The sequence below is a fragment of the Salvelinus fontinalis genome, unplaced genomic scaffold (assembly GCF_029448725.1).
Source record: "Salvelinus fontinalis isolate EN_2023a unplaced genomic scaffold, ASM2944872v1 scaffold_0196, whole genome shotgun sequence".
Taxonomy (NCBI): Eukaryota; Metazoa; Chordata; class Actinopteri; order Salmoniformes; family Salmonidae; genus Salvelinus; species Salvelinus fontinalis.
The window spans coordinates 224,634-235,454 of record NW_026600405.1 but is presented as its reverse complement, the minus strand read 5'-3'; the positions used below and the strand labels follow the sequence as shown (position 1 = coordinate 235,454).

Here is a 10,821-nt window from a genome sequence, read left to right as displayed (position 1 = left end):
GACATTTTGGTATGGTACACACACTCATGCTCTCTCTCTTACACACACACATGTAACAATATAACTTTAGACCGTCCCCTCGACACGGGCGTGAACCAGGGACCTTCTGCACACATCAACAACAGTTACCCACGAAGATTCGTTACCCATCGCTCCACAAAGGCCGCGGCCCTTGCAGAGCAAGGGGAACCACTACTTCTAGGTTTCAGAGCAAGTGACGTAACTGATTGAAACGCTATTAGCGCGTACCCGCTAACTAGCTAGCCATTTCACGTCCGTTACACTCACCCCCCTTTCAACCTCCCCCTTTTCCGCAGCAACCAGTGATCCGGGTCAACAGCATCAATCTAACAGTATAACTTTAGACCGTCCCCTCGCGCGAACCAGGGACCTTCTGCACACATCAACAACAGTTACCCACGAAGCTTCGTTACCCATCGCTCCACAAAGGCCGCGGCCCTTGCAGAGCAAGGGGAACCACTACTTCTAGGTTTCAGAGCAAGTGTCGTAACTGATTGAAACGCTATTAGCACGTACCCGCTAACTAGCTAGCCATTTCACATCCGTTACACACACACACACACACCCCAATGAGTCCTAATTACTTCCAACTGCTCTCAGTCTTTAATGGAGGAGAGAAGGAGGAGGAGGGGTGAGAGAACAGGGGAGAGGTGTAGAGGAGAGAAGGAGGAGGGGTGAGAGAACAGGGGAGGGGTGTGGAGGAGAGAAGGAGGAGGAGGGGTGAGAGAACAGGGGAGAGGTGTGGAGGAGAGAAGGAGGAGGAGGGGTGAGAGAACAGGGGAGAGGTGTGGAGGAGAGAAGGAGGAGGAGGAGGGGTGAGAGAACAGGGAGAGGTGTGGAGGAGAGAAGGAGGAGGAGGGGTGAGAGAACAGGGGAGAGGTGTGGAGGAGAGGAGGAGGGGTGAGAGAACAGGGGAGAGGTATGGAGGAGAGAAGGAGGAGGAGGGTGAGAGAACAGGGGAGGGGTGTGGAGGAGAGAAGGAGGAGGAGGAGGGTGAGAGAACAGGGGAGAGGTGTGGAGGAGAGGAGGAGGAGGAGGGTGAGAGAACAGGGGAGGGGTGTGGAGGAGAGAAGGGGGAGGCGCAGGGTTAGGAGGTCTGCAGTCTGTACACACCTGCTGTGGAGGGCGAGTGGTATTCAGGTGGGAGGAGTGTTTTTTCAGTAGGATGATTGGGGGTATTTCAGAGGGTCACGTGTCCCAGAGCCCTCCTGTTCAGGTTGGATTAACTTCAAACACCTAAAATAGCGTTCGGTACATGTATGACCCTGGGTCACATTCATTAGTGCACACTCTAGCAAGATGTTTTGCAACAGAAAATGAAAACATGCGTTTCTTATTGGACAAGTTCAGGTCCTTACTCCCTGTTTCTGCCTATTTGCTTCCTAGTGAATACGACCCTGTTATGGTATGTTCCAGGTATAGAACATGCTGCTGTGAGTTCCTGGAGGAAACCCCTGCGAGGAAACCCTTCCTGTCTGGCCTGCTTCTGCTTCAAACACCTGTACTGGTCTTGTTCATTAGGGCAACGGACCATGTTTTTAAATGCTCTTCAACCGATTAACTCAAATGAATGTCTTATTGGGCAAGTCCAGGAAGTCCCTCCTTGTTTCAGTCCATTTTCTTCTGTTTGGTGTCTAATGAACAGGCCCCAGATAGGACCTTTCACAGGGAGGTGAATAACAACTAACCATGTCGGACCTGTTGTTTCTGAAGGAGGGGCAGTCTACTGGGCTAGTCAGTCAGTCTACTGGACTAGTCACAGTCTACTGAGCTAGTCAGGCAATCTACTGGGCTAGTCAGTCAGTCTACTGGGCTAGTCAGTCAGTCTACTGGGCTAGTCAGTCAGTATACTGGGCTAGTCAGGCAGTCTACTGGGCTAGTCAGGCAGTCTACTGGGCTAGGTAGTCAGTCTACTGGGCTAGTCAGTCAGTATACTGGGCTAGTCAGGCAGTCTACTGGGCTAGTCAGTCAGTCTACTAGGCTAGTCAGGCAGTCTACTGGGCTAGTCTACTGGGCTAGTCAGTCAGTCTACTGGGCTAGTCAGTCAGTCTACTGGGCTAGTCAGTCAGTTACTGGGCTAGTCTACTGGGCTAGTCAGTCAGTCTACTGGGCTAGTCTACTGGGCTAGTCAGTCAGTCTACTGGGCTAGTCAGTCAGTCTACTGGGCTAGTCAGTCAGTTACTGGGCTAGTCTACTGGGCTAGTCAGTCAGTCTACTGGGCTAGTCAGGCAGTCTACTGGGCTAGTCAGGCAGTCTACTGGGCTAGTCTACTGGGCTAGTCTTTCAGTCTACTGGGCTAGTCAAGCAGTCTACTGGGCTAGTCAATCAGTCTACTGGGCTAGTCAAGCAGTCTACTGGGCTAGTCAATCAGTCTACTGGGCTAGTCAAGCAGTCTACTGGGCTAGTCAGTCAGTCTACTGGGCTAGTCAGTCAGTCTACTGGGCTAGTCAGTCAGTCTACTGGGCTAGTCAGTCAGTCTACTGGACTAGTCACAGTCTACTGGGCTAGTCAGTCAGTCTACTGGACTAGTCACAGTCTACTGGGCTAGTCAGGCAGTCTACTGGACTAGTCAGTCAGTCTACTGGACTAGTCAGTCAGTCTACTGGGCTAGTCAGGCAGTCTACTGGGCTAGTCAGCCAGTCTACTAGGGGGTAAAGGGATGAGTTTTTTTCCAAAGGAAACCCCATTCCACTGTCCAAACTACTCCAGCCTCAACACATTCTCTGACACACACACACACATACACACACACACACACACACACACACACACACACACACACACACACACACACACACACACACACACACACACACACACACACACACACACACACACACACAAACACACCTTCCCTTTCATGAGAGGGAAGAGCTGTTGTCACGATGGGGTTCACTCAGTAGAAACCTCCTTGGACAGACAGTCACAGGGTTTCATAGGGCTCTGGTCAAAAGTAGCGCCCTACAGTACATAGGAGTATGGTTCCATTTGGGACATGATTACAACGTGACTACAGTTAGACTGATCTCCTCTAGGTGGCAGTGTTTACCAGTGAATGAGAGGATATGTAATTCACGTTTCACTGTCTTTCTGCCTTCCTCGTTCCTATATAGGCTCAATATCATGGTCCATGCTGCTTGTTAGATCCCTGGCTACCCAGACTCCTTGCTACGCCACGCCAACGGACGTTAGTTTCTTCTGTAGCGAACGACAGAGCAGTGGAAGAAGTTAGTGTGAGACGTCAGGCTAGGCTGTTATACCAGGTTAGAGAGCACATGCGCTCTTCTATCACAATGAACAAGGGAATTGGAAAGGGGGATACCTAGTCAGTTGTACAACTGAATGCATTCAACTGAAATGTGTCTTCAGCATTTAACACAATCCCTCTGGTCAGGTGGAAGTGGGGAGGCTGGGAAATGGATAGTAATAATAAATAGTAATAATGAGTAGCAATAATGAATAGTAATAATGAATAGTAATAATGGATAGTAATAATGAGTAGTAATAATGAATAGTACTAAGGGATAGTAATAATGAATAGTAATAATGAATAGTACTACGGGATAGTAATAATGAATAGTAATAATGAATAGTAATAATGAATAGTAATAATGAATAGTACTAAGGGATAGTAATAATGAGTAGTAATAATGAATAGTAATAATGGATAGTAATAATGAATAGTAATAATGAATAGTAATCATGAATAGTAATAATGAATAGTAATAATGGATAGTAATAATGAGTAGTAATAATGAATAGTACTAAGGGATAGTAATAATGAGTAGTAATAATGAATAGTGATCATGAATAGTAATAATGGATAGTAATAATGAGTAGTAATAATGAATAGTAATCATGAATAGTAATAATGAATAGTAATAATGGATAGTACTAATGGATAGTACTAATGGATAGTAATAATGGATAGTAATAATGAATAGTAATAATGGATAGTAATAATGAGTAGTAATAATGAATAGTAATCATGAATAGTAATAATGGATAGTAATAATGGATAGGCCGATATCAAGCTGGGGATCAGTCATTAGAATACCTACAAATAAAAAGTAACAATATTCATGTATTAACATTGCCAAAGCAAGTGAGGTAGACAATACACAAAAGTGAAACAAACAAAACGAATTAACAGTAAACATTACACATACAGAAGTTTCAAAACAATAAAGACATTACAAGTGTCATATTAAATATATACAGTGTTGTAACAATGTACAAATGGTTAAAGCACACAAGTTAAAATAAGTAAGCATAAATATGGGTTGTATTTACAATGGTGTTTGTTCTTCACTGGTTGTCCTTTTCTTGTGGCAACAGGTCACAAATCTTGCTGCTGTGATGGCACACTGTGGAATTTCACCCAGTAGATATGGGAGTTTATCAAAATTGGATTTGTTTTCGAATTCTTTGTGGATCTGTGTGATCTGAGGGAAATATGTGTCTCTAATATGGTCATACATTGGGCAGGAGGTTAGGAAGTGCAGCTCGGTTTCCACCTCATTTTGTGGGCAGTGTGCACATAGCCTGTCTTCTCTTTAAAGCCATGTCTGCCTACGGCGGCCTTTCTCAATAGCAAGGCTATGCTCACTGAGTCTCTCTCTGTCTCCCCCCCTCTCTCTCTCTCTCTCTGTCGCTCTCTCGCTCGGTCTCTCTCTCTCTCTCTGTCTCTCTCTGTCTCTCTCTCTCTCTCTGTCTCTCTTTCTCTCCTCATGTCTTTGTAGAATGTGTCTCTCTATTAATAGCGAGCTTGGTCATCTCTCTCCATTCCTTGGAGTCTGGAACGTGTCTGCATGCTTTACCACACACACACACACACACACACACACATACCCCCCTCACACACACATCCATCGGCCCAACCCTTGTATTTAAATAACTTTCTCTGACTGACTGACTGACTGACCACCTCCCTGTCTCCTCAGAAAGAGAGAGAGAGAGGGAGAGAGAGATAGAGAGAGAGGTGGTTTTTGGGCCACATGGCTTGGTTGTGTCAGTGAGAGTGTGTACTGCAACAGACAGACACACAGAGAGCCAAAGTGTGATCGTGGACCTAAGGACTTCAAGTTTGACCATCGGAAGACAAACAAGGTGACTGAACCGGAATATATTGGATTATTACATGATATTACATACTGGAATTATGACAAAATTATGATAACCCAAAGGTAACTCACAGATGAGAATTTATACTGTACTGTTCCGTCCAAGAGAAGAAAAGCTCTGACAGAGACTGACAGTGTCCTCAAAAGACAGAGACTGACAGTGTCCTCAAAAGAGGAAAATGTTGGTCGGCTCTTTTGAATTCAGCAGTTGGATGTAAATACTGGATTTTATGAATGTCCACTATTCAAAGACTCAAGAAATACATATATTATGTGTCGATCTTCTAAGGATTCAAATATATATCAGAGGACTGAAGAAATATATATTTAACGACACAAGAAATATATGGACTCAAGAAGATATTCTGCCTACTCAAGAAAGTGTCCTTTAGATGTGTTTGTGCACAGTGGTTCAGTCCAAGCCTCTCTGTACACGTGTGTGTGTGTGTGCACAGTGGTTCAGTCCAAGCCTCTCTATACACGTGTGATCCAGAGAGCGTTTCACCCACGAGGGACGGCTGCGTTTTGGCCTGTTTTCTTTGTGACATACCCTGAGTCACCGACACATAAATAGAGACCCAGAAAATACCCAGAGTCCCTAGCGTCCCGGCAGAAACAGCAGAGCGAGAAGCAACCACGCACGCACGCTCACGGACAAACACACCTGGTTCATGAGTCGATACATTCAAGACTTGCTTTGTGTTGTCACGTTTTCCCCTTCATCCTACTCCTGTATAGGACAGACACCCCCTTACCCCACAAACTCTCACCTCTGACCTCTAACCCTTGACGTCTGACCCCAGATCTCTGAACCCTGACCTCTGAACCCTGACTCCTGACTATGAACCCTCAGGGGGGTCAGTACCTCAACAAGGCGGCGGTCTTCTCCTCGCTTGGTGCCGCCCGCCTCTCCCAGCTGGCCCTGAGCTGCTCGGTGGTCGCCATGGTGAGCCACAGTGCGGGCTACAGCGGCGGGTCGTACGGCGTGTTCTGCATGGCGGTGTGGTGCGCGTGCTTCGGCATGACGACGGTGGTGTTCTTCCTGGACGCCACCCGTCTCCACGCCTGTCTGCCGGTCTCCTGGGATAACCTGACGGTGGCATTCGCCGCCCTGGCGACCCTCATGTACGTATGACATCACATCACCATAATCACCGTTACACGTCATCATGTATGCATAACATCATCAAAATGAGACAAACAAGTGTTAGACATACATTATTATGTCATGAAGTAGACATGGGATAGCCTTTCACAGACTAACCATGACTACACTGACTAACCGTGACATCACTAACATGACATCACTAAACATGACATCGCTGACTAACACAATCCCTCTCCTCTCCTTCTCCTCTCCTCTTCCTCCAGGTATGTGACAGCCTCGGTGGTTTACCCAGTCTACTTTGTCAGAGCAGAGTGCCCCTACGCAGGCTGTGAGGTCCGGAACTTCCGCATCGCCGTCACTGTCTGCTCCATCGCCGGCTCCCTGGCCTACGGCGCCGAGGTGATCCTCTCGCGGGCCAAACCAGGCCGGGTCGTGGGCTACATGGCAACCGTCTCCGGCCTCCTCAAGGTCGTCCAGGGCTTCGTGGCGTGCATTATCTTCGGAGCGCTGGCGAACGGGACCGAGTATTCTCGTCACGTAGCGATGATTTACTGCGTGGTCGTCTACGCCGTCTGTTTCGCCATGACGACCGTTGTGGTTATATTGACCGTGTCCGGTCGCACCGGGTGTTTGAAGTTACCGTTCGACCGGTTTGTTGTTGTTTACACGCTCTTAGCGGTTCTTCTCTACCTCAGCGCCTCCGTCGTCTGGCCCGTGTTCTGCTTCGACAGGAAGTACGGATCGCCAGAGCGCCCGTCGTCATGCCCGCGGGGCCGGTGTCCGTGGGATAGTAAGGTGGTCGTGGCGGTGTTTAGCGTGGTCAACCTGGCGCTGTACGTCGCCGACCTGGTGTACTCACAACGGATACGTTTCGTAACCCAGCAACCACGGGTGTAGAACAGAACGGAACAAAGCGGAACCGAATGATACGGAACAGAATAGAATGGGATAAAACTTTATTGTACACCCAGAAGTGAACATTCACACAAAGACAATATGCTTTGTCTTCCACCACCAACCACTGGTGAGGTGTAGAATAGGATGAGTAGGTAGAGCTAACTACTGAGTCAGAGAGTAAGGGACGTCGACTATTCATCAATCAATCAATCAAATGTATTTATAAAGCCATTTTTACTTCAGCAGATGTCACAAAGTGCTTGTACAGAAACCCAGCCTAAAACCCCAAACAGCAAGCCATGCAGATGGAGAAGCACGGTGGCTAGGAAAAACTCCCTAGAAAGGCAGGAACCTAGGAAGAAACCTAGAGAGGAACCAGACTCTGAGAGGTCAGTCCTCTTCTGGCTGTGCCGGGTGGAGATTATAACAGTACATGGCCATTAAGGCTTTTGATTGAGTGTACATCACCTACTTGTATGAATGTGTCACCCTCTTTTAATGAAGAGCTTATATCTCACAACCATGTAACCATTGAGATATAAAGTATTCAGTCTTTATGCCCATAACAGCCAGCTAGCCCTGCTACGACACCCCATTATGGTGACACTCTACCCCAGTAACTGACCTCTCTCACACCCCTCTAGATATGATGGGGGATGGATGATATCACTAAACATGACATCACTGACTAACACAATCCCTCTCCTCTCCTTCTCCCCTCCTCTGACTAGCCTGACAGACCCTACCAGACCACATCATTGGCATCTCTAGCTAAACCCCTATTATGCTGTCCTCCTCCCCAACTCCCTGCCCCTCCAGCCCAGACTACCACCACTCTATCTGGGGTGGAAAATGGGAGAGAGTAGCTCTACTTCTCCAACCCATGACACACTCCACTCTCCCTTTCCCCAGTACCAGCCACCTCCCCTGCCCCTCTACCCCCAGAACGCCCCCTCTCTCCCTGGGGTGTGAGGGGAGAGTGTGGCCTCCGTAGCAGCCAGCTGGTTGGGGCTTCTCTGTCAGCAGAACCAGAAGGAGAGGAACAGCATGGAATCTGACCAGCTCAGCACACTCTCACTGGGGTCTGCACATTTACATTGAGTCCCCCACCCTCTCTCTGTCTCTCTCTGTCTCTCTCTCTCTCTCGCTCTCTCTCCCTCTCTCTCTCTGTCTCTCTGTCTCCCTCTCTCTCTCTGTCTCTCTGTCTCTCCTCTCCTTTTTTCCTCATCTCATCTCCTTTCCTCCTCTCTTTTCCTCCTCTCCTTTCTTCCTCTTCTCCTCTCCTTTCTTCCTCCTCTCCTCCTTTCTTCCTCCTCTCCTTTCTTCCTCCTCTCCTCTCCTCTCCTCTCCTCTCCTCTCCTCTTTTCCTTTCCTTTCCTTTCCTCTCCTCTCCTCTCCTCTCCTCTCCTCTCCTCTCCTCTCCGCTCCTCTCTTCTCTTCTCTTCTTCCTCCTCTCCTTTCTTCCTCCTCTCCTCAGCTAACTGTGTCTCATCCTCCTCTTCTGCAGTGTCTAATCTAGGCTCAGGGTGTCTTAGTCCCGTTGTCAGGCACGACAGGAAGTTATCAATCCCATAAACACCCTACCGACCATCTCCATGATGATTTCAGAACCCAGTTTGCAGTTCCGTTGTGTTGTGTTGTGTTGTGTTGTGTTGTGTTGTGTTGTGTTCCGTTGTGTTGTGTTGTGTTGTGTTGTGTCAGAATACTGTCTGTTTATTTGCTTGTGTCTTAAAGTGAGTGCTATTAAGAAGTTATATTATCAAGTTTTGTAAATTGAATAAATGATAAATGGATTAACATGGAAAAATCCAGGATTTTTGTGATACATCTTTGTGTTGATTTTGCAGCTATAAATAAAGTTATATAATTTGGGATTGATACCATCACTCTAAGACTTTGTAGATATCTTGTATTGTACAGTACTAAACGTGTGTGTGTGGTGTGTGTGTGTGGTGTGTATGTGTGTGGTGTGTGTGTGTGTGGTGTGTATGTGTGTATGTGTGTGGTGTGTGTGTGTATGTCTGTGGTGTGTATGTGTGTGTGTGTATGTGTGTGGTGTGTGTGTGTGTGTGTGTGTGTGTGTGTGTGTGTGTGTGTGTGTGTGTGTGTGTGTGTGTGTGTGTGTGTGTGTGTGTGTGTGTGTGTGTGTGATAACAGCCTCAAACAGTGCACAAACACTCTGTGGTGAAGATAATCTTTTTTCTGTCTGTTCTCCCTCTCCTCTACCCCCCCCTTCTCCCTCTCGCCCCTCTCTCCTATTCCTCTCCCTCTCCTCTACCCCCCCTTCTCCCTCTCCTCTACCCCCCACCCCTTCTCCCTCTCGCCCCTCTCTCCTCTTCCTCTCCCTCTCCTCTACCCCCCCTTCTCCCTCTCCTCTACCCCCCACCCCTTCTCCCTCTCACCCCTCTCTCCTCTTCCTCTCCCTCTCCTCTACCCCCCCTTCTCCCTCTCGCCCCTCTCTCCTCTTCCTCTCCCTCTCCTCTACCCCCCTTCTCCCTCTTCTCTACCCTCCCTTCTCCCTCTCCCTCTCCTCTACTCCCCCTTCTCCCTCTCGCCCCACTCTCCTCTTCCTCTCCCTCTCCTCTACCCCCCCTTCTCCTTCTTCTCTACCCCCCCTTCTCCCTCTCTCTCTCCTCTACCCCCCCTTTTCCCTCTCGCCCCTCTCTCCTCTTCCTCTCCCTCTCCTCTACCCCCCCTTCTCCCTCTCGCCCCACTCTCCTCTTCCTCTCCCTCTCCTCTACCCCCCCTTCTCCCTCTTCTCTAACCCCCTTCTCCCTCTCCCTCTCCTCTACCCCCCTTCTCCCTCTCGCCCCTCTCTCCTCTTCCTCCCCCTCTCTTCTACGCCCCCTCTCCCTTTCCTCCGCTGTTGCTTCGCTCGGCTCTCTCTCTGTGCGTTCTCCTGCTCACCTCCTTCTGCGATGGAATCTACTACAGACAGATGGAGTTTGAAGATGGATGGAGGGAGAGAGGGGGATGAGGTAAGGGAGGGTGGGGGGTTTGGGGGGACTCAGGTTAGCAGTCCAAAGAGATCAAATCCGCCCATCACACACACACACACACACACACACACACACACACACACACACACACACACACACACACACACACACACACACACACACACACACACACACACACACACACACACACACACACACACACACAGAGTGATCTGTGTAGACAGGTGTCCATCCTAACCATCATGAGGTTCCTGCCTCTCCTGCCAGAGGGACTATAGAGAGTATGTATTCATACTGGGGCTGCAGCCTAAATGGGACCCTATTCCCTATTTAGTGCACTTCTTTTGACCAGGATAGGGTAACATTAGGGACGCAAGCTGGCTCGTTGTCATGACAAATCTGTCACGGCCCCTGGGCCCACATTGATGATGTCACTCACTGTCAGTCACTCAGCACTGCATGGTGATTGGTTGTGAGTTTATTATTAGGCCTGTATCACTGACCAACCGGCGTTCCAAACCCAGATCTGCCCTCTGTGTGCTACAAGACTGTGTTTGTCTGCTGACCTAAAGCCTAGGCACCTTTGTTGCACATAGTGGAAATCTATGGTTAAAAACATCAAAGGGACAACTGACGAACACAAGGACTTTCTTACATGGTCAGTGCTATCAGGGATCATTGGTGATGTCCCTACCCTAAACCCTAACCTTAA

At 48.4% G+C, this 10,821-nt stretch overlaps 2 protein-coding genes across 2 annotated transcripts in view; both read left to right on the top strand.

Moving 5' to 3' along the window:
• LOC129844343 (transcription factor MafG-like) overlaps positions 1 to 10,821 on the top strand; it is a 101,723-nt gene that overhangs the window by 34,884 nt on the left and 56,018 nt on the right. The window lies entirely within an intron of this gene.
• LOC129844342 (myeloid-associated differentiation marker-like protein 2) lies at positions 5,754 to 8,996 on the top strand. The gene is made up of 2 exons (XM_055912650.1): positions 5,754 to 6,269; positions 6,516 to 8,996. The coding sequence occupies exons 1-2, from the start codon at positions 5,986 to 5,988 to the stop codon at positions 7,147 to 7,149; spliced, it is 918 nt and encodes a 305-aa protein (XP_055768625.1). The 5' UTR covers positions 5,754 to 5,985; the 3' UTR covers positions 7,150 to 8,996.

Excerpts from the sequence above, each read along its gene's own strand:
- LOC129844342 (XM_055912650.1), top strand. The coding sequence starts at position 5,986 with ATGAACCCTCAGGGGGGTCAGTACCTCAACAAGGCGGCGGTCTTCTCC. Across the intron at positions 6,270-6,515 it reads GCCGCCCTGGCGACCCTCAT|GTATGTGACAGCCTCGGTGG; the intron begins GTACGTATGACA and ends CTCTTCCTCCAG.